The sequence below is a fragment of the Myodes glareolus genome, chromosome 11 (genome assembly GCF_982192425.1).
Source record: "Myodes glareolus chromosome 11, mMyoGla1.1, whole genome shotgun sequence".
Lineage (NCBI taxonomy): Eukaryota > Metazoa > Chordata > Mammalia > Rodentia > Cricetidae > Myodes > Myodes glareolus.
In genome coordinates this window covers 41,259,973-41,286,077 of record NC_142036.1, presented here as the reverse complement: position 1 = coordinate 41,286,077, position 26,105 = coordinate 41,259,973, and the positions used below count along the sequence as shown (strand labels likewise).

The 26,105-nt window shown below is 50.2% G+C and overlaps 1 protein-coding gene across 1 annotated transcript; it reads right to left on the bottom strand.

Moving 5' to 3' along the window:
* Window positions 1–440: 440 nt before the first annotated feature.
* Syndig1l (synapse differentiation inducing 1 like) lies at window positions 441–23,479 on the bottom strand. Its single transcript, XM_048449178.3, has 4 exons — window positions 23,100–23,479; window positions 3,517–3,990; window positions 2,119–2,259; window positions 441–1,965 (listed from the first exon to the last, which is right to left on the bottom strand). Exons 2-4 carry the CDS (start codon window positions 3,928–3,930, stop codon window positions 1,807–1,809), a joined length of 714 nt encoding a protein of 237 aa, XP_048305135.3. The 5' UTR covers window positions 3,931–3,990; window positions 23,100–23,479; the 3' UTR covers window positions 441–1,806.
* Between the last annotated feature and the right edge of the window lie 2,626 nt (window positions 23,480–26,105).

Here is a 26,105-nt window from a genome sequence, read left to right as displayed (position 1 = left end):
TAACTTCCTTTCCACATTTCTCAGCAGTAGCTCTGGGGACCGGAGATGTGGGGAGCCAAAAATGGATAGCAGGGGAACAGGACCATTGGCATGCTGTACCCTGTTTCTACCTCTGTAGCTCCAGGCAGCTGCGTAGCATGCAGTCACTCGGGTTCCCATCTCTCCCTTCCTCACCTCCAAGGCTCTTACACCTAGAAGAGCTTTTTCTGCAGACCTGCATCTTATCTTATCTTACCATGCCTTGCATCAATCAAATGCAATCCATCAACCTACAGCCCCGGTACTCCTGGCCGAGCAGTGTTAGGGTATCTTTGACCTCGGGCCTCTTTTCTCGAGGCCCACGTGGAGATTCAGAACAACAGACATGGGATGGTGCAGGTCAGCACTGGAGAAGCATGGGGTACAGGCACAGGACAGCCAGAGGCCCAGATGGCACCAGGTGTTATGGAAAAGTTTATTGTCAGGATAAATAGAGACAGTACGGGGGACGTTTCAACTGCCAGTGCAGGGAGTGGAGCGTGGGCAACACCTGAAGTGAGGGGTATGGGTAGGGCGTGGGACCAGAGCACAGAAACTGCCAGGTTCCCCAAATCGTGCACAATAGTCCTGCAGGCTGAATCCCAGCGGGCCTGCCTTCCCATTGGACTGGGTCCTTTGTTCTTGATATCGCTGAAACTGTCATTCCTTAGTGCCTTGGGGTGGAGGGGCTTGAAAGCAGTCCTGAGTGGCAGTTATCAGCGAAGGTGCTCAGGGGCCGTTGCCATCATTCAAAGATGGGGAAATATCATGGGTGGGAGAGAAAGGCTTGGCCTTCCTGCCTTTGATGGATAGTTTAGAAATGGCTGCAAAAAAATTATTCCAGACTGGATAGTCCAGGCCGAATCGGAACAGCCTGGGAACCTCCATGGGAGGCTCTAACACGCCCTTGTCCACCAGCATGGAGAGTTACATAGAAACAAATCTTAGGTGGATCCTGGTGGTCCTTGTAGACGTTGCTCAGGGGACGCCTCCTCCTGAGCACCGCTGACTGCTGCACAGCCCACATCCATGTGTGTCCCTCCTCTGTCTCCCCGTAAGCCTGAGTCTGGGACCTTGCACTCAGAATCTAGGGAGTAGCAATATCCTTTCCCAGTCTCCCTATATGGGGGGCACCAGCTCAGGGCCCTTTCAGCAGAGCCTAGAAGGGATGGCAGAGAGAAGAACTGGGGTACAGTGAGTGAGGGGGCTATGTGGTCCTGCAGGATTCCAGGCCTCCATCCTCTCTGGCACCACACTTGATTTTGTCTGGCACGGAAAAGCCCCAGCAACCTGCCCTGAGGACAGAGTTCTCCCATGCCATCTCCACCCCGGGAGACACTACAGGCTGTCTTCCGCACTAACAAGGGAGATATGTGGTGCCCAGAGACAGAAGGAGCAGGGAATGGCTGGGTGTCCATGTATTTCTTTCCTGGTTGGAGGATCCTGGGCATCATGGTGGGGGCCTGGGTAGCTGCTTAAGATGTACACAGGGGAGAGCCCTATGGGTTACAAAGACTGACCATACCCTTCGCTCCTTGCACATTCCTTTTGCTCCCTCGAGCCTCCTGCTCTTTCTCTGTGGGAAAGATGGCAAGTGGAGAACTGAGCTGCCTGTGGTACAGAGGCCCTGTGGGGAGTGGGCAGAGTAGGCTGGGCGGGGCCTGTTGGACAACCCTGCCTCTCCTGCTTCCCATCCACAACTGGCCTACTCTGGGACGGCACACAGTTCCAAGCCTTACACCTTCCTCTGGTAGGCCAGGAGAGCCAGGATGAGGGTCCTACTAACCACTAGCCATGGCCATTCTGGGACATGTAAGCAGCCAGAGCCACCACCACAGCCACATAGAGACCGGCTCCCACAGCGATGGAAAGTGTGGCCAGGAAGAGCGCCCGGCGGGAGGTGGTGCTGGCCAGGCGGAAGTCCCCTTTGGAGATGGCCTTGCTGGTCTAGGGAGAAAAAAGGCTGATATAAGGCAACATCCCCCACGTCCAACCAAACAGCCCAGTCCACCAGGCCCTTCCCATCCTGCGGGTGAGTGTCAAGTCCTCCAGCTGAGAGAGGTGGCCAGAGAGGCACCACCCAGACCCCTCTACACTTACCCCCTGGGAGAAGTAGAAGGCAGCAATGCCCAGAGGCCAGAAACAGCAGAGCATAGAGAAGAGGGTGAGCCCCAAGTGGTCCCTGGGAGGCAGGGTGACAAAGGTGTCTTCGCTTTCGCTCTCTGTTGAGGTTGCATCACTCTGCAAGAGAGCGGGGGGTTTGGTAGCAAAAGCCAGGGTCTTGCAAACCCCATCAGATCGATAAGAGTTGAAAGGCAGGGTTCTTTGGCCTGCCACTAGTCCCCGGGACCCCGTGGTGGAAGGAGATAACTGACTCCCACATCTATGCTGTGACCATACATACAGCAAATACATAGATAAATAAATAGGTAAATAAATAAATGATGTAGTTTTAAAAAAAAAATGCAACAACCGAACAGGCAGTATCCAGTGGGCACGCACAGAGCAAACTTCTCTGCTGTTGAGAGTGAAGGCTGCTGTTTGTTTGTTTGTTTTGCTTTGCTTTGCTTTGCTTTTTGAGATTAAAGGCATGTACCACCACCGCCCAGCTTCGACAGCCTGTGCAGTGACCTGGGGAAGAGTACTTTAGGGATTATTTCTCACCACGGAAGAATACAAGTCTCTGAATCCAGAGATGTTTATCACGAGACAGAGCCCAGGGAAGACAGGAAGGTGAGAGGCCTTCTCAGTGCCCAAAGACCAAGCGATCAAGTTAACAAATGATGGAAGGGCTCACAGCGAAAGACCCTGTCACTTTATAAATCATCTTGTAAAACATATTAAATTGCACAGAGCGATATTGGAAAATCAGGCTATAGTACTTTGTGGGAGAAAGGCAGAGAGGAAGCTTGATCAGCCACCAAAATAAGATATTTTCAAGCGATTAATCGCTGCTGTTTGCAATGGTTGCTATTTATCACTTGGGTCGATAAATAGTTAACCCAAGCTTGTGCTTTCCCCTCTCCTCCTCCTTCTCCTCTTCCTCCTCCTCCTTCTGCTATAGAGTACCACGTCGTCCATGCTAGCCTTGAACTCATCAGCCAGAGCTGACCTTGAACTCCAGAACCTTCTGTCTGTACCTCCCAAGTGCTATGATACAAATGTGCTTTCTTTTTTGAGCCTGGTCTTACTGTGTGTGCAGGATGTCTTTGAACTCGAGATAGACCGTGTTGACACCAGATCCCTAATCTTCCTGCCTCTGCCTCCTGAGCACTGGAATGAAAGGCATGTGCCATCATGCCCAGCTTAGAATCTACATTTTATTTTATTTTATTTTATTTTGTCTTTTGAGACAGGGTTTCTTTGTGTAGCCTTGGAGTCTGTCTTTGAAACTCTCACTATAGACCAGGCTGACCTCTGCTTCCCGAGTGCTGGGATTAAAGGCGTGCACCACCAGCACCAACCAGCTACAATTTACAGTTTAAAAACTCTACTTACCTCTTCCTCCTGGCTATCCTCCTGGCCCTGCAGCTCCTCTTGGACCCCATAGGACACAGTGTGGATGGTGACATCCTCCTCCGTTTGACCAGGTTCTGAGCCCTGTTCTGTGGGCCCCAGTGGGGGCTCCCTGGCCTCGGTGAAGCTGGTCTCACAGCTGCCTGCTTTGGGCTCTTTGACCTTGTCCTTCCCCAGGAGGCAGCGAGGCCGATACCAAGCCTCCACAGCCAGCTGCAGGGACCCTGGGTCTAGGAGCTGGTGGGTGCGAGCAGGACCAGCACCTCCTAGGAGGTAGGAATAAAGCTTTTCTTGGCAGGACCAGCTGGACGGGGCCTCCGTGTAGGGGTAGGGACTGCGGAGGTGGGCGGGGTTTCTTGGCAGCAGTGGGTTCTGTAGTTCACTCAGTCTCTCCATGGTTCTGTCTGCCGTTGCCAGGGCGGGGAGTCTCGGTCCACCGCTCAGTCCTCACGGAGCCTGTCAGGGTAAGCAAGACAGGTAGTTATGGAGGCCAGGCCACTGGATACACGGCCTGGAGTGGTTAAACATGTGAATTTTGTGTTCTAAGTTGGCCCTCGCCCTGCTTTGTCATCTGTCACCTGTGGGACCTGGAGCTAGCTATTGCTCGGAGCCTCAGTTTCTCGGTCTGTGAAGTGGGGGTGGTAATGGCGTTCTTTTCAGGAAGTTGATCCACTCATTTTCTAACTTGGCCTATGATTAATCAGTACTCGCTATATGCCAGGCACTGTGCCGAGAGAGAGGGAAAAGTCAGGGGACATGTGTCTGCTCGTCTTCAGGAGTTTAATCCAGATGCAGAAGACAGCTAGAGAGCAGCGTGTCTCTCCTGGAGAAGCACAGGGCACGGCAGCACGTAGACTTGACTGCAGTGCACAGACCTGACAGGGAGGCAGGAAAGGTTTTGTTTTGAGACGTGAAGAAGCCAGTTTACAAGGTGGGGGGAAATGGTAACCCATAGCCTGAATCCAAACACCCTGCAAAGGCATGTTAAAAGCGTGGTTTTCAACCTGTAGGTTGTGACCCCCCTGGTCACGTATTGATATCTTGTGGATCAGATAGTTACAGAATGATTCATAGCAGTAGCAAAGTTATAGTTACGAAGTAAGAACAAAGTAACTTTACGTATAGTTACGAAGTAACACGAGGAACGGTATTAAAAGTCGCAGCATTAGGAAGGCTGTGTTATAGGCTTAGCAGTCCTCTGGTATATGGGAAGATGGTGGAAACCTTTAAGAGACAGAGGCTGGTGGGAGGCTTTAGGTCCCGGGGTGTGGCTTGAAGCAGATTGCTGGGATGCTGGTCTCTTGGGTCCACTCAGGCTCCTGACCTCTATAAGGGGAACAGCTCTCTCCACTGCAGGCTGTTTGCGAAGCTGGCAGCCTTGCCGCCTGTGCAAAGCATCAGGGCCTGTAGACCTTAGGCTGAAGCCTCCGAAGAGTCAAAACAAGCCTTTATTCCTCCTAAACCAACTGGGCATCTTGCGGCAGCACCGCAGAGTTTATTTCACACCAAGGGAGGACTCTCTGCAAAGGTACTGTGGCTGGACAAAGGACGGCGGGGATGAAAGCCTGGGCAAGGGCTGGTATGACTCCAGGTGCAGTCAGAGGAGCCAGGGCCAAATGTGTAGTCCTGCTGAGGTCTAAGGGACCACAGACATCAGCATGAATGGTGCTCACATGCAGAGTGGACTGGACAGGGTCTAGTCTGTTCCATTTACAAAAGCAGTATAATGCCTTTTTTTTTAGCCAGGGCTCAGTAGCTTTGAAGTCTGGAGTCTGTCCTAGAACTTGCTCTGTAGACCAGGCTGGCCTTGAACTCACAGAGATCTGCCTGCCTCTGCCGCCCAAGTGCTGGGATTAAAGGCATATACCACCACTACCTGGCTTTCTTTTTTATATGAAAAAATTCAATACTTATTTATTTTGAGACAGAGTTTTTTTGTGTAGCCCTGACTGTTCTGGAACTGGCTCAGTAGACCAGGCTGGCCTTGAATTCAGGGATCTGCCTCTCTCTGCCCACCCCTCACCCTGAGTGCTGAATCAAAGACCTGAGCCACCATGCCCAGCTTTAAATATTTACTTTAAGATGAATATTTACTGTCTTTTATTTATATGTATGTACATGGGTGCACAAACATGCAAGTCCTGAGACCAGGCTGGCTCAAACTCACAAAGATCCGCCTGCCCATACCTCCTGAGTGCTGGGATTAAAGGCGTGCGCTACCACTGCCCGGCCACCATTTGTTTATTTTTAAGACTAGGTCTTGTTATGTTTCCCAGGCTAATTTCAAACTCACTATGTAATCCAGGCAGAGTGGTTTATGCCTATAAACTCAGCAAGCAGGTTTGAGGCCAGTCTAGGCTACACTGTGAAACCTTGTCTCAAAAGAAAGCCAAGCAACACTAAAGTCCACCCCCAAACAACCAAATAACTAGAAACTTACTATGTAGCTGAAACTGTCCTTAAAATATCCCTGCCTCCCTTTGTTTGTTATAGCCAGAACCTGGAAACAACCTAAATGCCCCTCAACCGAAGAGTCGATAAGAAAAATGTGGTACATTTACACGATGGAGTACTACACAGCAGAAAAAAATAACGACAGCTTGAATTTTGCAGGAAAATGGATGGATCTAGAAAACATTATTTTGAGTGAGGTAACTCAGACACAGAAAGACAATTATCACATGTACTCACTCATAGGTGGTTTTTAAACATAAAGCAAAGAAAGCCAGTCTACAAACCACCCCAGAGAATTTAGACAACAATGTGGACACTAAGAGAGACTTACATAGATCTAATGTACATAGGAAGTAGAAAGTAGAAAAAGACAAGATCTCCTGAGCAAATTGGGAGCATGGGGACCTTGCGGGAGGGTTGAGGGGGAGGGGAGAGGCAGGGAGGGGAGCAGAGAAAAATGTAGAGCTCAATAATATCAATTAAAAAAAAACACACTGTGGCAGAACCAGGAAAAAAAGCTCCCTGCCTCAAACCCCCACTTGCGGGGCATGCACAAACATTCCTGGCTTGCTGGTGGGTGGAGTTTACTGTGTCTTCAGGTAAACTGAGGATACTGGGAACTCACTGATGATATAGACCTGTGATTCCAGCTATTTGGCAGGCTGAGGCAGGAGGACTACAAAGTGCATGGTCTGCCTGAACTACCGAAATACTGGGAACTCTGTGGTAGAGCTGGAGGGAAGGGGACAGCTGATGTTACCAGGTCTTGATGGCAGATGGGACTAGGGGTTTATTCTTAAGTCAAGCAGGACTGTGCTCAGCTTGGCACAGGGGCTATGTTTACGACTACAGCTTTTGCTAGGGGAGGGTACTTTTACACCCTCCCTCTCCAATGTCATTTTAGGAAGTGTGCTTTAGGTTAATCTGCCCTCAAGGGAAACTGTGGAAAGTTCCTGAAAGACCTAAAGCACCTAAGGGTGCTGAGGCCTGCATCTGTGCACCCCAGCTGGAGGTACACTCACCCTCCAGGCACGGATTAGGGATGCACTGGAGGGCTGCCTTCCTGCCTTCAGCCAGCTGTCTACCCACTGCCTGGCAGGCTGGCTGAAGGAAGAAGAAAAACCACAGAGAGTGTCTCCAACAGATCCACACACTCTAGCAGAGAGGAACAGATATGGTGGGGGCAGCGGCCTCAGAGACTTCTGTGACTTGGTGTGACTTGTCCTGGATTTTAGTCTGCAGATTTGGGCCCCACCTTGACTTTGATAACTCCGGTGAACGTCATAACCCCAAATTTCACTATCCAATAAAGATCAGATGCTGCTGCTGGTGGCTCACACCTTGATCCTAGTTTTTGGGAGGCAGAGACAGGTGGCTCTTTGTGAGTTCAAGGCCAGCCTGGTTGATAGAGGGCTACACAGAGAAACTGTCATCAAAAACCAAAAACAAAAGCAGATGATAATCCTTGCCCACCCCATGAGAGTCCAAAGAAGTGGCTGAGGTGACAGGGTCCCATTGATGATACGTGAGTGGAGGCTGCTGTCCTTTTTAAAAATCTTTTTTGACTTATGTATGTGTATGATACATATATGCATGTACAACATATGCATGCCTGGTGCCCACAGGAACCAAAAGATTGTGTCAGATGCCCCAGAACTGGAGTTATGATGACTCTGAGTCACCGTGTGGATGATGGGTTCTCTGGAAGAACAGCAAGTGCTCTTAACCACTATGCCGTCTCTCTAGCCAAGGAAGCTGCAATCCTTATTTCTGGGTTGCAGAATTTGTCCTCACCCACTAGGGCCATTTCTGACCTCCCAGCCGCCACTCTGCTAAAGACAGGTGGGAAGTAAGTGTAGGGAGAGATTTCTGCTCCTAGGGCTGAGTTTGCGGGACCCCAGGCCCAGGCCCTGTCAAGCATTCTCAGTCAATGCCTGGGTAAGGGCCATTTCTACTTCTGCCCCCAAGGGACCTAGGTGGATTCTACAAAGCTAGTTCCGGAGTCACCTGAGATGGAACGGCTCCAGGAACAATGCCTGCATAGAGGACAGAGAGGAAGTACATGGAAGAGAAGGGCATCAGGATGGGAGCAGGGCACTGCGGGCATGTCCAAAGGATGCTCGGCTGCCCTGACTGACTCATCACTGGGGAGGACATGGGCTGATGCCCACGTGAGGACAAAGGAATGAGGAGAGGCTGCCACGGTGCTGAGCCCCTGAGTGTGGCTGCGTTGGACCTGAAGCTAGAGGAATGTCTAATAAAGAACCACAAAGTACAACAGACAGGGGCATGTGGTTCAGCGGGCCATCTCCTGTCACACAGAGAGCACATGCGAACTGGGCTGCAGGGCTGCCACGTGCCTGGGGGCCCTGCTTACACGTCACTCTGCTATGACTTCCGTGTGGCTGTCACTCAGCTGTGACAGAATCTTCCTAGTGGAGTGATGGGACATGGGGCTTGGGCTGGGAGACAGATTCAGATCGCAACACAGGGCCTCGTCCTTCCTCTCCGGGAGTTCATTCCTGGTCTACGGACCTCTTCTGGCCTTTCCGTTTTCCTGAGTTCACCCAGGAGGGGTTGCAGGAAGTGGCTGCAGAGGGCAATTGTGGTGCTAATATTTTGTGATTCTATAGCCCCCTGGAGCCTGGGGAGGGAGCCCCTCTTTGAACACCCTGTCAAAGTAGGGGACAGGTGAATATTCTCAGAGTTCAGTGAGGTAACCGGCATCATTCCCTGCCATTGCCCACTGGGCAGGTTGAGAGAGGCGAGGGAAAGGTAAGATCTGTTTTGGACAGTCAGGCAGGCAGCAGAGCCCTTGGTGTGGACTTCCCAGGTTCAGCTGTGCCTTATCCTTACCTATCTCTCTGGGAACCGAGGACGGAGCTCCCAGAGGACCCTCAGTTTCCCCTCTAGATGGTCTTAATGGATAGCCTGTGGGTCTAGGGCCTCCAGGGTGTCACAGCCAAAAGTCGGACTGCCACTATCCATGCAGCTGAAGGGCAGGGGCCTTGAGGAGGAGTGGGCAGCCCCAGAGCATCTAGGGCAACTACTTGTATCAAACTCACCCCTGCCTTAACCTCCACCTTACCAGGAGGCCTTGGCAAGTCTCTGTCCTTCCCTTTCATGCCCTCCCTTTCGCACAAAGGGGATGGAGAGAAGCAGGCAGGGGCAACTGACCTCAGCTTATTCCCCGTTCCGTTCCCGTCAGGCTGACACCAGCTGAGCCTCTGCAGTCTGGGCCACAGCTGGCCTTTTCTGAGCTCCCTCCTTCCTGGTGCTCTGAGGGCTTTCCTTCCAGCCCCCCAGCCCCAAGCAAGCTTTACAACCCTTCCCACACAAAGATTTGTGATTTTTACACGGTGGGCAAACGAGAAGTCATTTGAATGTCCAAGAATCGGAAACGAGTTCGGTAAATGATGGCACCCAATCCAGCGGTACGAGGCCTTCGAACAGGCTCCCAAAGAATAATGACTTGAGAAAACGCTCATTGCCATTCCAATGAGAAGGAAGAAAAGCAATCGGTGCGCGTAGCCATCTCCACCCCACCGAAATGTCAGCCGTGATTAGCCCCCGGGGTGGAAGCCCAGGAGCTCTTGTTTTCTTTTTTTCCTGTTCCCCACATTTGTTTATTTACTTACTTACAACGAGCATATACTATTTTTCAATCAGGAAGAAAAAAAATTACGGGCTTGTATTTCTTCTGAGTCAGATTACTGAAAATCCATTGAAGGTTATGAGCTCCTGCTGGATTTGGTGACTGAGTGCGACATTAAAGCCTTTCCCTGCCCATATTCCTACCTATATTTCAACTTTTGAAAAGTCCCTGGTGGGTGGTTGCAGCCCAGAGTCATGGATCTTTGCATGGCTCTTTACACAGCTTGTGTCCATTCCGCCACCCACCTCTCCAACCACTAGCAGAGTTTATGGCTTCATCCCAGGAACCCTACTCTGAGTCCTGACTGGGAGAAAGGATAGCAGGTCATCAAGTCTTCTGTGCCATTGGCCTGGCGGGGACTTTGGGCCTGATGCTTAGGTCTGCATCCTGGTGTTCTTGTCCTCAGGGTGGGGGATCAAGGCACTTCTCTCGGTCATCTCAGCTACCTGGTCTTACATGGGCTGTGTGTGCCTCCTAGACTCTGGGGTGATTGTTAGTGTACCTGCATATCTGCATATGAGTCTGTAAGTGTGTATGCATATGTGCACACGTGTGCTGACGTGTACGCTCTGCTCCAGAGGACAGGCACTAGAAGGTTTGGGATTCTGAAGTCCCTGTAAATTACACGGGTGGAGTTGTGAGTCTGGATCCTCTGAAAGAGGAGTTTTAGGGAGAAGGCGTCTCCGAGAATGCCAAGCCCTTGGCATTGTCTCCTGACTGAGGACTAGCCGAGCCCCGAAGGTTGAGGCTTTGCAAGCACAGACCAAGCACGGGATACTCTCCAGGGATCCCCCAGAGTCCAGTAGCAGCCTCCTGTGATCACACAGAGCAACAGTAGCCCGTCCTCACCCAGGAAATGTATGGAGGAGCTAGGAGGGGCTGACTGTAGCATCTCAGCTCCCTCGCTCCCTGGAATTCTACTGGGAGAAGAACAATAACTCATACTTACTGAGCTTTTTAACCACGTGCCAGGAACCAAACTGCTCTGAGTGCTCATTTGACTCTATAATTCTGATGGGAGCATAACAATAGGGGGTGGTGTCGGCGGAGGGCTTCCTCCTCCAGCTGTGACAGTCTGTGAATGTCACATTAAACTGCCAGCAATAGCTAGGAAAGCCGGGGTGGAGGGGCACAGAGGCCCCAAAGAACCACCGAGGGTGCCAGGATCCCAGGGGAAAGGGACACTCAGAGAAGGGAACCCAGGCTTTACTTCAGAGGCCTTTCCTGATGCACGTGAGGGGCTGGTTCATTGCCAGCCGTTCACAGCCGTCTCAGGGCGTGACAAGGAAGGGGCCTCAGTGAACGCCTCAGTAGGAAAACACTCCAGAAGTAAGGGCAAACCAGAGACAGAGCAGCCCTCGGGAGAGCTGAGGACAAGCTTGGAATCGCGTCCCCTCCCTGGATGTTGGTGACCTGCACAAGGTATTGCTGTTTGTCTGAGCCACAGTTGTCCTTGGGCAGAGGTTCTCAGCCTCACAGTGTGAGACAGAGGATTCTACCTCTATTAGTTATGGTTCTAGAATAGGGTGCAGCCAGTTTATGGGGTGCTGGGTGTCAAACTCGGGGCCTTGAGCATGCTAGGCAAATCGCCAGCTAAGCTAATCTTAGTCCTAACTCCCCCACCCCCACCCCATGTAACTGGAGCGTGAACCTTAAGTATAGGGGGGCAAGGGCTCTACCACTGAGCTGCGCCCCCAGCTCTGTATTCTTATTTAATTCCTTTTTTTTAACTTTGTGGCAAGATTTCTCTCTGTAGCCTTGGCTGTCCTGGAACTCATTCTGTAGACCAGGCTAGCCTCAAACTCAGAGGTCCATCTGCCCTGCTTCCCCTGTGCTGAGATCAAAGGTGTGCGCCATCACCACCTAGCACTCTTGTTTGAGAGTGGGCTGTCCAGGTTACCCCCGAACTTTCCGTTCCTCCCTCCTCAGAATTCTGGGCATAGTGGCACACACCTGTAACACTAGCAATTGGGACCCAGGGACAGGAAGTTCAGAAGTTCAAGGTCATCCTTGGCTACAGAGGAAGTTTGAAGCCAGCCTGGGATAGAGATCGTCTCTCAAAAAATTAAAAAAAAAAAAAAAAAGGTTAGGCTTATATCCGGCTATACCCTATATCAGAAACTGCATTGACTGTCATAGAACAAAACTGCTCACAATGCTAGACAGTCATTTGTTTAGTCCATTTAGATGAAGGTCTAGCTGGGTGAGGTGAGAGATGCTGGCAATCCCACACTTGGGAGATGGAAGTAGGAGAATCAGGAATTTAACGGCATCTTCAGCAACAAATTGAGCTTAAAGCCAGACTGGGCAACATAAGACCTTACTCCTCCCTGCATCCCCAAAATTCTAGGAAAGACCAATACTGTAAAAAGTAGATCAATGGTCGCTAAGGGCAGGGTGGTAGGGGGAGGACATCCACCAGGGGCCCAAGGGCTTTTGGGGTGACAGGACTCTCTCCTATCTTTACTTAGGGGTGGTTATATGAAAATAACATAATGTGATATGATATAATATAAAAATTTATATGAAAAATATAACATAATTTTTAAGTTAAAAAGGACAAATATATTATAAAAAGACAACATAAGTGTGGTGGTGTATGCTTGAGATCCTAGCATGAGTTCTAAACCCTTGCCAAGTGCTTAAAATGCATTAGCTCATTTAACTATCTTCATGGGTGGGAAAACTGGGACCCAGAGAGGTTAATAGGTTTTTCTAAGATCACACAGTTGGAGACTGGCAGAACCTGCTAAGTTTGTCTGTCCAGAGTCCACTCATTTAAGCACTAAGAAGAGATGCGTGTGTGTGCGCGTGTGTGTGAGCATGCGTGCCATGTGATCGGGCTCTCTAGAACCTGCTGCAGGGCTGTGGCCTGCAGGAGACTTGTTTAGTGTGCACGGTGACTTCCTAGGAGGGGGAGCCTAAAGGTCAGTGAGATTAGAAATTGTGCAATATCGTCAGGTTGAAGCCAACTTTTTATTTTATTTTATTTAGCTTTTTTTTTCTCTGTTCCCCTCCCTCTCTCTCCCCTCCCCTTCAACCCTCTCCCATGGTCCCCATGCTCCCAATTTACTCAGGAGATCTTGTCTTTTCCTACTTCCCATGTAGATTAGATCTATGTAAGTCTAGTTAGGGTCCTCATTGTTGTCTAGGTTCTCTGGGATTGTAATTTGTAGGCTGGTTTTCTTTGCTTTATATTTAAAAACCACTTATGAGTGAGTACATGTGATAATTGTCTTTCTGGGTCTGGGTTACCTCACTCAATATAATGTTTTCTGGAGCCAACTTTTACTGGAGCAATGTAAGATGGTGACAGCTGTAGTTGACTCATCTCAATCTGAGCAGATGTTTTGTGTGTTTAATTTTGTTGTTTTAAAATCTTTTTAAAAAATATTTATTTATTTATTATGTATACAATATTCTGTGTGTCTATGTGTATGCCTGCAGGCCAGAAGAGGGCACCAGACCTCATTACAGATGGTTGTGAGCCACCATGTGGTTGCCAGGAATTGAACTGAGGACCTTTGGAAGAGCAGGCAATGCTCTTAACCACTGAGCCATCTCTCCAGCCCTGTTTTAAAATCTTTTTTTTTTTTTTTTTGGTATGTGTATGTGTGTCCGTGTGTGTGTGTGTGTGTGTGTGTGTGATGACATGCTGAGCTTGGGTGGCAGCCCTCGTTCTCACCTTGTCTGCAAATGGTCATTTTCTTGTTTGCTGCTGCGTGTATCACACTAGCTGACCCTGGAGTCCCCAGGACTCTCCTGCATCTACCTCCAACGGCCCTGTAGGAATACTGCGGTTATAGATATGGGCCACAGCATCCAGCTGTACATAACACTTCTGAGTTCTGGGGATTTGAACTCAGGTCCTCACCTGTGCAGCGAGTTTTCCCCACTGATCCACCTCCCAGCCCCCTGCTTGTTCTTGAGACAGGCCTGGATATGTTGCCAAATCTGGCACGGAGCTTTCTGTCCTCCTGCCTTTATCTCCCAAGTTCCACCAGGGCCAGCTCTTCGAACTTTCTCTTAAAACTTATATCGGAGGCAGATGTGGTGGCACACACCTGTAGTTCCTACACTCAAAAGATTGAGGCAAGAGATTCGAGGGGGAACTGGTTTTTAATGGGTTAAAACCAGTGAAGAAGAGAAATGGGAGCTTTAAGAAAAGATAAGGAGAATGCTAAAGATGGCACATTCCTTTAATTCCAGCACTTGGGAGTCAAAGGCAGCTGGGTCTCTGAGCTTGAGGCCAGCCTGGTCTACAGAGCAAGTTCCAAGACAGCAAGGACTAAACAGAGAAGCCCTATTTCAAAAACCAAAAAAGAAAAAAGAAGAGAAAAGATGAAGAGATTTGGGGTGTCTTGGCAGCCCAGGCCCTTCAAAGGCCTGGATTCCAATAAGGACAGATCCACTGCCAGGGTCCTGAGCTATCAACCACCATCTCTCTGCAACAGGAGAAATGCTCTGACTCTCCTGGAATTTTCTTTGTAGACCTGGCTGGCCTTGAACCCACAGAGATCTTCCACTGCCCGACCGGGAGACACTTTAACCGAGAAATAAAAGCCAGGACTTTCTAGTCAGGCAGAAGATTAAACTGGAGCGAGTACACTCCAGGGAAAAGGTAAAATCTTTCGTAGGCACCAACCGCACCGTCTTCCAAACAGTAACATCTAAACCGTGTGGCCAACTGTCAAGGGCTGTGACTATGGCAGCTGTCGTACAAGGTTTAGGCTGCATTGATGAATTCTGGCCTGTAAGCAGGAGAGTCGCTAAGTGAGCTTGTCCTCATTAGCTGCAGCTCACTACATCTGCCAGAGAGGGGAGAAAGCCAGGTGTGGGAACACGGGCAAGGTGGACTGAGTAGCGGAAAATCGAACATAGCTTTCTGCGTGTTTCACCTCGGTGCCTGCCACAATTGATCATGACCATCACGCTTGCCTCCATCCGCGCCCCACGCTTCACGACAGCCTTTTGTTCTCATTGTTGGCTTCTGGAGCATCTCACATGGTCCGAGTTGACCTTACACTCACTGTGTAGCTGAAGCTGGCCTTCCCCTCCTAGCCTTGGGCTGCTCCCTTCTGAGCACTGGGAATACGAGAACGTACTCTCCTGCCTGCCTCGCACAGCTCTCAAACATACTGTAGTCTCCTCCACTTGAAAATGAAATTGTAGGATGTCAAGATGGCTCAGTGGGTAAAGGCACTTACTGCCAAGTCTGACAAACTCCGTCCAATCCCCGGGACCTACACAGTAGGAGAGAAACAACTCCTCAAAGTTGTCAGCGGACCTCCATACATGACTTATGGCATGGGCATCCCTGCCTCCCACCCGCAATAAACTTAATACTGTAAAAACTTCAGAGTCAATCAAATCAAGGGATTGCTGATGTGGTTTAGTTCACAGGGCGCCTGCCTGGGATGCGTGAAGCTCTGGGTTTGACACTCCAGAGCTGCAGGAACCGGCTGGGCTAATACTGTAACCCAAGCTCTGCAGAGGTGGTGGAGACAGGGGGATCAGAAGTTCAAGAAGATCCTTGGCTCATCTGGGATACACGAGACCCTGTAGCTCGGTGACAGAGGACTGGTCTAGTGGACACAGGACCTGAGGCGCGGGACCCGAGTTTAATCCCCAGCATCACAAAGAGAGGAGGAACAACAGAAGAACGAATCGGTTGCCCAATTGAGCAGCAAGTACTCTGATACCTGCCACAGCGAGTTTTCTTCCATGCCCCTCCTCTCTGGTCTGAGGGCTGAGGCTGCTTCAAGCACAGGGCACGGCCGTAGTGGGTGTGTGACTTTCAAGACTAGGCTAAAGAAGGCTGCACGTCCTTCACCTTCGTTTTGCTCACTGGTACCTTGAGCTGTCCTCTTGCAGTTGGACTGCTTGTGGTCACCGTGCCAGAGAGGCCATGTGTGATGTGAGCAGGGGCTCCAGGTCCCAGAACCCAAGGCCGTCCTCTCAGTCATCAGTAAGACGCCAGGTGTGCGAACGGAGCATCTCGGGCTCTCTGGGTTTGCCCATCTGCTGCCAGGTGAGCCCCGTCAGTACCACATGGAGGGGATGGGCACACACAGCCAGTGCTGCCCAAGTGCCTGACCCCGCAAAGTCATGCGGATGATGAGGTGACAGTTGTCTGAGCCACTGTGTTTTGGGGGTGGTTTTGGCAGCAACAGATATCAAGGACGTCCTTCTTGGGACCTTTATGCCTTCCAGTTCCCGTTCTCATCACTCCTCCACTTTCCAGCCATGTTCCTGGGAAGCGCCGCTCTCATGCTTTAGCTCACAACTTAAAGGCCACTTCCTTGGGGAGGCTGTCCCCACATCCTCAGTTTAGATTTCGGTTCCCTGGTTATCTGCACTCCGCTGCTTCATGCTCTTCCTCTCGGAGTGCTTATCACAGTCTCTATTTATATAAGTGTGATTCCTTGATTAGTGTCTTTCTCCCTCACCAGATTGTGAGCTCCAGAGGGGTGGGGACTATGTATGTCTTGCTCATCCACATATCCCCTTGCTTGGTATATAGTAGGTACTCAATAGATAACCTTATGAATGAATGACAGAATTCATGAACAAGTGAGCATGTTGTACTGTACTATATGGAAGCTCCCTGGCAAGAAAAGACTTTCTAGGGCCATAGAAATGTCTCAGTGATTAAAAGAACTGGATGCATCTCTGCATGGTACCAGCACTCAGGAGGCAGAGGCAGGCAAATGTCAGAGTTCAAGGCTAGCCTGGTCTACAGAGCTAGTTTCAGGATAGCCAAGGCTACACAGAAGAATCCTCAAAAAATACACACACACACACACACACACACACACACACACACACACACACACAGAGAGAGAGAGAGAGAGAGAGAGAGAGAGAACTAGATGCTCTTCTGGAGGGCCCAGGTTCAGATCCCAGCACCTACATGGTAACTCACAACCATCTGTAACTCCAGTTCTAGAGGACTGAACACCCTCTTCTGGCCTTTTTGGGTTCCAGGCACACACGTGTGCACAAGCATAGATGTAGGCAAAACTTAAAAGAAAGTACTTTCTAGAATCTGGGATAGAGGGTGCACCTGTTGGAGACGCACCCAGCCCTCCACAACAAACGTGTCTTGGGCAGTTACTTCAGGCCATTTCTCAGGATGCAAAAAATAGACAGGAAGTAGCACCTGCTACGAGGAGGAGTGTACAGTGCAGACGAACAAACACAAGGTTTATATAGAACAGAGGATGCTGTGCAGCTGTGCACCGAGGGCAAGGAACCTCTACCCCGAGGTGATGGGAACTAGGAAAGTCTCTTGTAGGAGGTGGGCGATGGGTCTCCAAGGTTAGATGGGGGTCACTTAGGTGAGACAGTGAGAACTGTTCACTCTCCTCGCAGAGGGGAGAAAGCAGTGTTGTGAATGGTGGTGGGGAGAGGAAGCCAGCAGGTTCGGTTGCTGGAAAAGAGCAGGTGTGATGAGAAGGCCTCCTACACCTACAGGCTCGCAGTGCTGAGCCAAAAGCTGTCTTATCAGGGTTTACCGCGGCCTTGCCTGTGTTTTAGAGCACTCCGGATGGCAGCAGAGAGTGGGAAGGGAGGAGTGAGAGCTGGGTCAGAGTGAAGAAGAGGAGCCCTGTTGAGAGACGATTGGTGAGGCTGGAGAGAGGGCTGGGTAGCTAAACAACACTTGCTGCTCTTCCAGAGGACCCACAACAGACAACTCACAAAAGTCTCATGGCTTCCTGTAACTCCAGCTCCAGGGGACGGACACCCTCTTCAGGCCTCTGGAGAAATCTGCACATACAGACCCATAAACCAAACCAAACTTTGGAGGGGAGAAGACTGAGACCACTGGACTGGATATAATGTGTACCGTTAAGTCCAGGACTAGAGAGGCAGAGATTAGTGGACTGCTGTGAGTTCAAGGCCAGCCTCATCTAGACAACAAGTCCCACGCCAGCCAGAGCTACATAGTGGGACCTGTCTAGAGAAAAGGTGGAGGGGTTGACCATTGTGTCTTTGATTTTAGTCAAAATCAATAAGATATCAACCAAAGATGAATATATGACAAGAATGTATGGTATAGCTGTGTGTGGAGACTCATGCCTATAATTGTGTTAAATAAAATAATTCAGACAAGAAAAATCAGAAAGCCAAATATTGTATGCTCTATCTCATATATGGGAGCTTAAAAATGACTGCTCTGAATGTAGAATAGTGTGGGTATTAGAAGCTGCGAAGGGTTGGTAGGGTGAGCTGGAGAATGGGAACCAAACGTAATCAGGTAAGAGGGAAAAGACAGTGTGCTGAAAATTCATAGTAACCCACTATCCATTGGATAAAGATCTCGAAGAGAGGGCCTCCCAAGCTCCAGACAGGGAATGATAGAGGAACCCCATAGCATGTTAATGAGGAGGGAGGGAGAGGGCGGCGAGGCAAGGATGTGGTGTGGCAGAATGGATGGAGAGGAAGTCAAATCTGAGGAGGGGTAGCTGTGAGTGAGGCTAAGGAGGCAGGAGTTCGTGGTTAACTAGAAGAGACAGACGGAGGGCCCAGGACAACTCCAGGTTTCTGGCCAGGGAAAGAGCCTTGTGACCAACCGAGACTATGGAAAGCTATGGGAATGCTCCTGGCTCAAAAGGGCAGCCTGGGCAAATACCATTTCTAGTTCTTCTTCAGCGTTAGGGCTGGAGAGAGAGCTCAGAAAAGTGCTTGCTGTACTTGCATGAGGGCAGAGTTCAGGTCCCTGCTACCCACATCAAGAACACGGCCTAGTGAGACGTCTGTAGCTCTAGTGCTGAAGTAGAGACAGACATGTCCCGAGAGCTCCCAGACAAGCAGCCTAGCCTAGCCACTTGGCACCAGGTTCCGTGAGACAACTTGCCTCAGAAACAACGTACAGCTAAGCTGAGCATGATACCTGCCGTCACCTCATCAACTTCTGACCTTCTAGCCTCCACATGCTTTTGTGCACACCCTAACACACTTGCAAGCACACGTATACCATGCCATGCACATACAAAGGTTTATTCAGATAGCAAGATGTGTGATCTTAGAATGATAAAAGAAAAGAAAATGTTAGTGGAATTCCCCCAAGACAGAACAAAAAGGCAAAAGCAGGGCACATATGTAAGCAAGTTGAGATGTGGAGGAGAGCGGAGAGTGTCGGGTCTGATGCCCACATAACACGACTTTGAGAACAACGCAGGAAGACCTGGAGGAACAAAATAGCTGAAGAGATATCACACTTGATGCAGCAGTAACACCACGATCTCGTCGTTAAACACCCAATAAAAAATAAAGATGCAGAAGAAGAGAGTGTTTTCTGAGATTAAAACAGAAGTCAGTATGGACTGTGAAGACCTATGTCCTAAGCTGGAGAAAGTGGATGGGAGAAGTTGGGCGAGCCTGTTTTGAAAGTATCTTGGGATACAAAGACAGAATTCTGCCTGTTATCTGATGGATGCAATGGAAGCCCTGGGTAATGGCCTAGGCTAGAGAGGTTTAAGATCCATCCAAGGACTTTTGGAGAGAAAAGGAAACTGAGGAAGGGACAGGAAAGGAGAGGACAGAAGAGGAGCAAATGAAACAGCTGGTGTGTGTGTGTGTGTGTGTGTGTGTGTGTGTGTGTGTGCGCGTTTTCTTCTTCTGTGAGAAGTGTCTTCGCTGTTGTCTTCCAGGGAGAATCAATCTAGCACCCGGGGCTCCTATGGGCAAGACTGTTCTTCCCTCAGAGCCTAACTCACCTGTGGCTAACATGGGAAAGCATTGCTGGGAAGGCTCTGTTACTAAAACGAGTCCCTTTTCAGGAGGAAATCAAATCTCATTCTCAATGAAACAACCCGTCTCTCCACTTCTGAGCCACTTAGAGACAAGTGGCATGTCTAACGATGGGAGATGACACACCTAACAGTCTCACTTCCTGCTGGGTTTGCTGGGGGTGGGTGGGAGTGGGAACCTGGAGAGAGGGAGGCAGTAGAGGAGAAAGAGAAAAGAGAGAGGGGATGAGACAAATGCAGAATGGGGGCTTGGTCCAGTCTTGCATGGGGAGGGCTCCCATGTAGAATGCCAACTGAACATTCGAGAGAGGGCAAAGACTAGAAAGATGCACGTTTTATGAATTAGAATGTTACTGCTTCCCTGAACGAAGCCTGCTCCTTCTGTTCCTATCTCACCTGAGACCCACCGCTGAATTGGCCTTTGGATCAGAAGGTAATTAATAATGTGCATGTCTGCGGATGTTCTTTGACTCTGCCATTATTGAATGTCATAGAGATGAGACTTGCACGTATGTGTGTCAGTATTTCAGTTTCTCTTACACACACACACACACACACACACACACACACACACACACGCACACACACTTTCTTCCCCCTGCCTTTGAGACAGAACCTTGTAATGTAGCCCCCAAGACTGGCCTGGAATTCACTTTGTGACCCAGATTGGCCTCAAGTTTCTGATCCTCCTGCCTCAGTCCTCAAAGTGCTAGGATTACATATGTGTGCCACCTAATTTCACCCTGCATACCCTTTTTCTGTTATTAAAAAATGTTTTAAATTTTTTTATTTGCTGTGTATACGTGTTACCTGTGTTTTTGTGTGTGTGTCGGGTACCCTGGAGCTGGAGTTAAAGACAGGTATGATTTGTTGTGTGGATGCTGGGAATTGAGCTGGGTCCTCTGTAAGATCAGGCAATGCTTTTAACCACTGACCCATCTCTCCAGCCCTGTATGCCCTATTTTTTTTTTTAACAACCATGTTTAATTTATTCTTCCTCCTCCCCAACTCTCTTCACCCCTACCCTAAAAAACTAAGATTACACAAGAAATACACTATTGCTGACTCTGGTATTCCCTCTGGGGATCTGCAGAAGGGCCGGAGGGTGGGTTAGCACAAGAATTAGCTGAGGGATAGCTTCCTTTGGCTGGAAGAAACAAGGTATTATCCGCTTTGGTGACTAGAGCAACCGGGAGCCCTGGTGGCTCTGGGGTAGGTGTGGATACCCACACACCTTCAGGTGAAGGGACACAGTATTTCCTTCTGCCTAGGAGCAAGGCCTGTTCCCCCACAAACCAACCCTGTAAAAAATAAGCTCCCTTTTCTAGAGTGTTGCTCCCGCCACTGTCACTTTGTTTTGGGGGTTAGTGACTGACCATTAACTCCAGAGAGCTGATTTTTGCCAGTGCCGCACCAGCAGCTGAGAGCCAGGAAGCGCTGATGTGGGGAAGGGGGGCTGGTCCCCCATCCTGGCTGGGCACTCAGGGGAAGTCAGGGAGGTCACTGGGATGGCTTACTCAGCTCTACCCGAGTGCCAATTAGCTAAGGTTTTTCTGAGCATGACTGTGCCTGCCGCAGTTGAGGGGAATGCCTCTAAGAGCAGCTCTTTTTTTCTTTCTTTCTTTTATAAAATAGAATCCTTTCCACAAGGAAGGATCTTTCCCAACTGTTTCCTAGGAGGGAGATCCCAGCCAGAAAGGGTCTCTGGGGAGAGAGGATGAAGACCCTGGTCCCCTAATCCTGGATGGGGCAGTTTCTGGCCTTTAAGCTTGGAGGCTAAGGTCTTACCACCTCGTTAAGCTCCATATACCGTGGCTTTCCTTGAGAAATGAGGGAAACAGGAATGTCAAATGTGTAAGTGGCCTTTTCTGCTTCTTCTAGCTTTCTTCACTCCATTCATAAAACCCACTTCAACACAGAAAGGCAATTTAACTTGTCCCAGCAGGATATTGAAAGTGGTGCCCTGTATCCAAGAAGAACTAAGAGGGTGGTGGTTTGGGACAGCCTCGAGGAACTCCATAGAACACCAGACCCTTGGAGTCTCGAATCTCATCTGTTTCCAGCCTCTCCTATGATGGATGAGAAAACTGGAGGGAAGGTACCTGCCCAAGACAGTCAGAGGCAGAGTTGGAACCAAACACCAGGCCCCCGACTTCCAGTCAAACACTTTGGCTCTGATACATTTTCACAGATCATTCCTGGGTTTTTACACCCAATTATTGAGTCCTTACTACCGTCCAGGTGCTGTGGGGGAAGGAGTGTGGAGGGACGCGAAGACATGAAAACAACACAATCCTGGCCTTCAAGGAGCTTTTTTCCCTAGATCTGCGACTCCTGGGGAAATAGAAAAACAAAAACTATGAGTCAGACTCTCGCCCTATATTATCTATAGGTGTGGATGGGGGAAGGGAGCAGGAAGTCCCTTTATTTCCTGAAGATTTTTAAGTTTGCCCTCTCTCTTTCTGGGACCCTCTGGAGGCTGCAGGCAGAAGGAGGCCTGGCCAGAATGCAGAGGGGGTGAAGATCGCAACGGCCAGATCATCCTCAGCAGGCCCGACGAGGGGATGTGAACACAGAGCAGATCCCTGTGGAAATTCGCCTCTGACGAATTTCGTTACTTCACAGACTCTCAAGACAGTTCCCTGAGGTGGGCAGATGCTCGGAGTTCTTGTCCTCACTGTCGGAATGAGGAAACTGAGGTTTAGAAGCTTGGATAACTGACAGCCAGCGACTGGAAGCTGCCAAGCAGGGCTTTTTCTACCCTCAAGGGGTGGAAACTGAGCTAGGTTGGAGGGTGGCAATGAGCCGCTGTGAAGCCAGTGGTCAGCCACAGGAGTGAGCTAGTCTTCCTCGATGCAGTTTTTCTCCCTCATCGGTCCATTCTGCCACTCACAGAACTCTGCGTTCAAGAACTGGAAGCACTTTGCAGGCCTGAATGAGCTCATTCAACACACTCTTGCCAGAAGGAGAGAGAACTCCAAATGGAGTCTCTGTCCAGGGGCATCAGCATTCAGGCATATAATAGAAAGCCAGACCCAGCAGGTTCCCTACTTTGTCCTCCTGAAGCAAGCAAAATTGGCCCCCTTTCATGAGGAAGAGGGCCACAGGATAAAGCCGAGGTACCTTCTGGCACCAATTCTTTCCTCAGAGAAATGGCTTAAACAGTCCTGAGAAGATAGACACTCCCCCCCCCCCCACACACACCGCATACACACACTTCCTTGTCCCAAGGGCTATTTCCAGGGCAAAGAAATCTAAAAGCAAGGAGATCACAGTTTCTCCATTCCCCCCGGTGCCAGGTTTGGATAGGAGAGAGAAGCTGAGTGAAGCCCACTCAGATGTTACCAATGTCATGGAATCTTGGTGGAGACCAGGGTACAAGGGAGTCCAGGAGACTCGCATCAGTGTTCCTGCAACCAGTAGGCAAGGTGTCTCAGAGCTGTCACAGGTCGGGGTCAAGGCCTGGTGGGTGGTAGAGGGTCAAGGTGCCTAGGTGCCTACCACAGTCCAGGTCCCTCAAGTCCCTCCTCGCGTCACCCTGCCGAGGTGAGGAGTGGGAAGAGACCCGGCCAGAGCTCTAAAGGAGCTCAAGGACCTATAAGGGGGTCGGAGCTTCATCACTGCGAGGGCTCCCCCAGCTCTTTCCAGGTCACTGGGTGCCTAGTTCTGCGCTCCAGCTGCGCCCCCAGACGGCTCCTTACCTGTCGCGCTGCGGACCGTCCCGCCTTCTCGCGGGGCTCGGGGACCGGGCATGGGCTGGCGAGCGACGGTGTCCCCCGCCTCGCAGCCGCGATGGAGCTTCCAGGAGAGCTCCCTGCTCCCGGCCGCGTCCCTGTCGCTGTCGCCGCCGCAGTTTCAGCACCGTGGACAGCTCCCACCCGCTCGCCACCGCCCCGAGCGCCGGGCACGATCCCGGGAGCCCCGCATCCCGGCCCCGCCGCCGCTCTGCGCTCAGCCCCAGCCCGAGGCGGCTCCGCGCCGACTTCAGGGAGCGGCGAGGAGGGTCCCCGCCTCCCCGCCTCCCACAGCCACCGCCTCCCTCTCTCCTCCGTGCTCCCTTCCACGCTCCAGAATCAGCCCACCAGGCACTCCGGACCCAGCTCCCGGGAGGGGCGGGGCGGGGCGGGGCGGGAAGTCGGGGAGCCCGGAGGAGGCGGCGGTGGCGCGAGGGGCGCGCAGCTGGAACCGGCTTTTCTGCTTCCTGGGGCCAAACCCACTACCCTAGCCCTTCTCCCTTGCCTCCTTCCGCGCCCCAGAAGCGATGCAGGCGGCCTTTGGGCTTCTTAGAGCATTTTGGAGCTCCTATACTCCCAAGCTCTGAGTTCTAATTATTGATCAGTCCTAAAAGGAGAAACAGACAAAAATTATTTATTGAATGCCTACTAAAATCCAGACACCATGCCAGGTTATTTATTTATTTATTTAACTAAGGCAATCTCATTTAATTTTCTTAACAATTTACTGGGCACCCTCTGATTCCCAAATGTGGACGAGAATGCTGAGCTCAACACAGCTTAAATTTCTGGATTTGGTGATGTCGGTTCTGTGTTGGGAAGTACACAGTGTTCAAAGACCATGGGTCCAAGTTTTGGTGACAGCTTGTCCCACTCACTGTGTGACCCGGAGGAAGTTACCAAACCCGTCAAAGCCTGCAGACAGAATCCACCTATGAGGGGTCATGTAAGGACATATGTGACACACTGGCAGCCAATAGGCCCAGTGGGTGAGCCATCTCGGCAGCTCTCCCAGGGGGAGACCTGAAATCTGACCATAGGGTTCTGGCTTCTATGTGTTCGCCTCTATGCAGCTCTTTCTCTGTGCCCCTTTTTCGGTTTCTTTTTTATTTAGAATGAGGATCGCCCTCCCATGAGTGCTCTGAATGGATAAAGATATTTCTCATGCCCCCCCCCCATTCACAACACGTCTTGAGATTCTTTGCAGTACCCAGAGGCCAGAAGAAAAGCATATTCTCATCAAAGAAAGGTAAGTAGGGACAAGCAAAGGACACTCCAGAGTGGGGGTGGCTGAAGGACCCTGGGAACCAAAGTCTGCAGTGATCCGCTTATGGTCCATCCGAGCATGCCACGGAACACTGAATGGTGAGAGGTGCGCCATCTAAGGCAGTTCCCTTTAGCGCCTAGCATGCAGAGAAAGGGCCAGGATCAGGATCCCATGGTTAATGAGGAGATTGGGTCTCATCCCCTTCACACTGGGCAGAGAGCTCTGGTGGCCAGGGATTTGTCTCAAGTCTGGCATTAGTGGCCGACTTTCTTTTCCTGACATTGCCTACTAGAGTTATGCCAGGCAGGCTGTGGGGCCACCACGCCCTCATGCCCCCCGCAAGGCCTTATGTCGTGCGTCACTCCGCTCACTTCTAGGCTCCCTATCATAGGCACACAGGACCCCCTACTTGGCTTTGGCCTCCCTTTTTTTGTCTCCTCTCCACCCTGGTTTTGCTGAATGCCTGGGCAGCTTACCAAATTACTAATCAGACGGGTAATAATAAAGCTGATAAAGCATATAAATTTCAAACACTGACATTGGTAATTATGAGCTGTTGTCTGAGAGAGGCCTTTAGTTGGCAGTGTGCCAAGGGCCACAGCCTGGACTCCAGGAAACCTTAGATGCTAGGCTTGCTTTGTCACAGACTGTAAGTACAGGCAGTCACCTAATCTTCCTGGGCCTTTGCCTCCTTAGAATTCATTATTGTTATTATTATTATTATTATCATCATCATCATCATCATCATTATCATTATTATTGTTTGGTTTTTTTCGAGACAGGGTTTCTCTGTGTAGTTTTGGTGCCTGTCCTGGACTAGCTCTTGTAGACAAGGCTGGTCTCGAACTCACAGAGATCTGTCTGCCTCTGCCTCCTGAGTGTTGGAATTAAAGGCCTGTGCCACCACCACCCGGCTTGCTTCCTTAGAATTCTAAACCCCTCAGTTAGCTTTGAAGCAATTGTAAGGGAAATCAGCACTGTATGAAATTTGTAGCGAGGAACAGTTGGCTAATGCAGCAATAAGAACTTCTTCTAGGGAAATTACCTTTCACTGCTTACAAGTTATAGGCAAGACTGAGTCTGTATTTCTGTAAGTCTCTATTGGATTTTTCTATTTCTTCTCTATGTCCCTCCTTCCTTTTGCCATCACATGAGGTGATGAAATTCAGCACCCGAGAATGTAAAATATAAGCGCAAGTCCAGGTCTTCAAAGGAGCTACACTGAAGGGCTTTAGAAAGATAGACAGGCTGGTCACCAATTCGACACGTGGAGATAAATGCTACTACCATGAAGGCTATGAAAAACGCTCTCGGCCTGGGGAAGTCCTAGGAGCCTTGCCAGAGGTGGAGACATCTGAGTTGAGTTTTATTAAAGAATGAGACATTCTCAGGGCTAGCTAGGGAGGCTGGAGTCATGATGAGTCAGATGGGAAGATGACAGTCCTCCAAAGAGATGGTGAGGATTTGAATAAGGCTAAGTCAGCGGGATGGGGAGCGAGGAATGGGCTTATGACACACGGGCAGAAAGAAGCAGCTGCATGTGAGGAAGGACACAGAAGTCAGGAAATAACAGTGGGATTTCCTGCTTCTGGGAAGTTGGTGCATTCTTCTGAGAGCCCCAGAATGAGGGTAGCAAACTCTACGCATGCTAGACCATGCTTTGGTGTGCCAGAATTTAGAAAATTCTAGAAAACCCAGAATTTCTA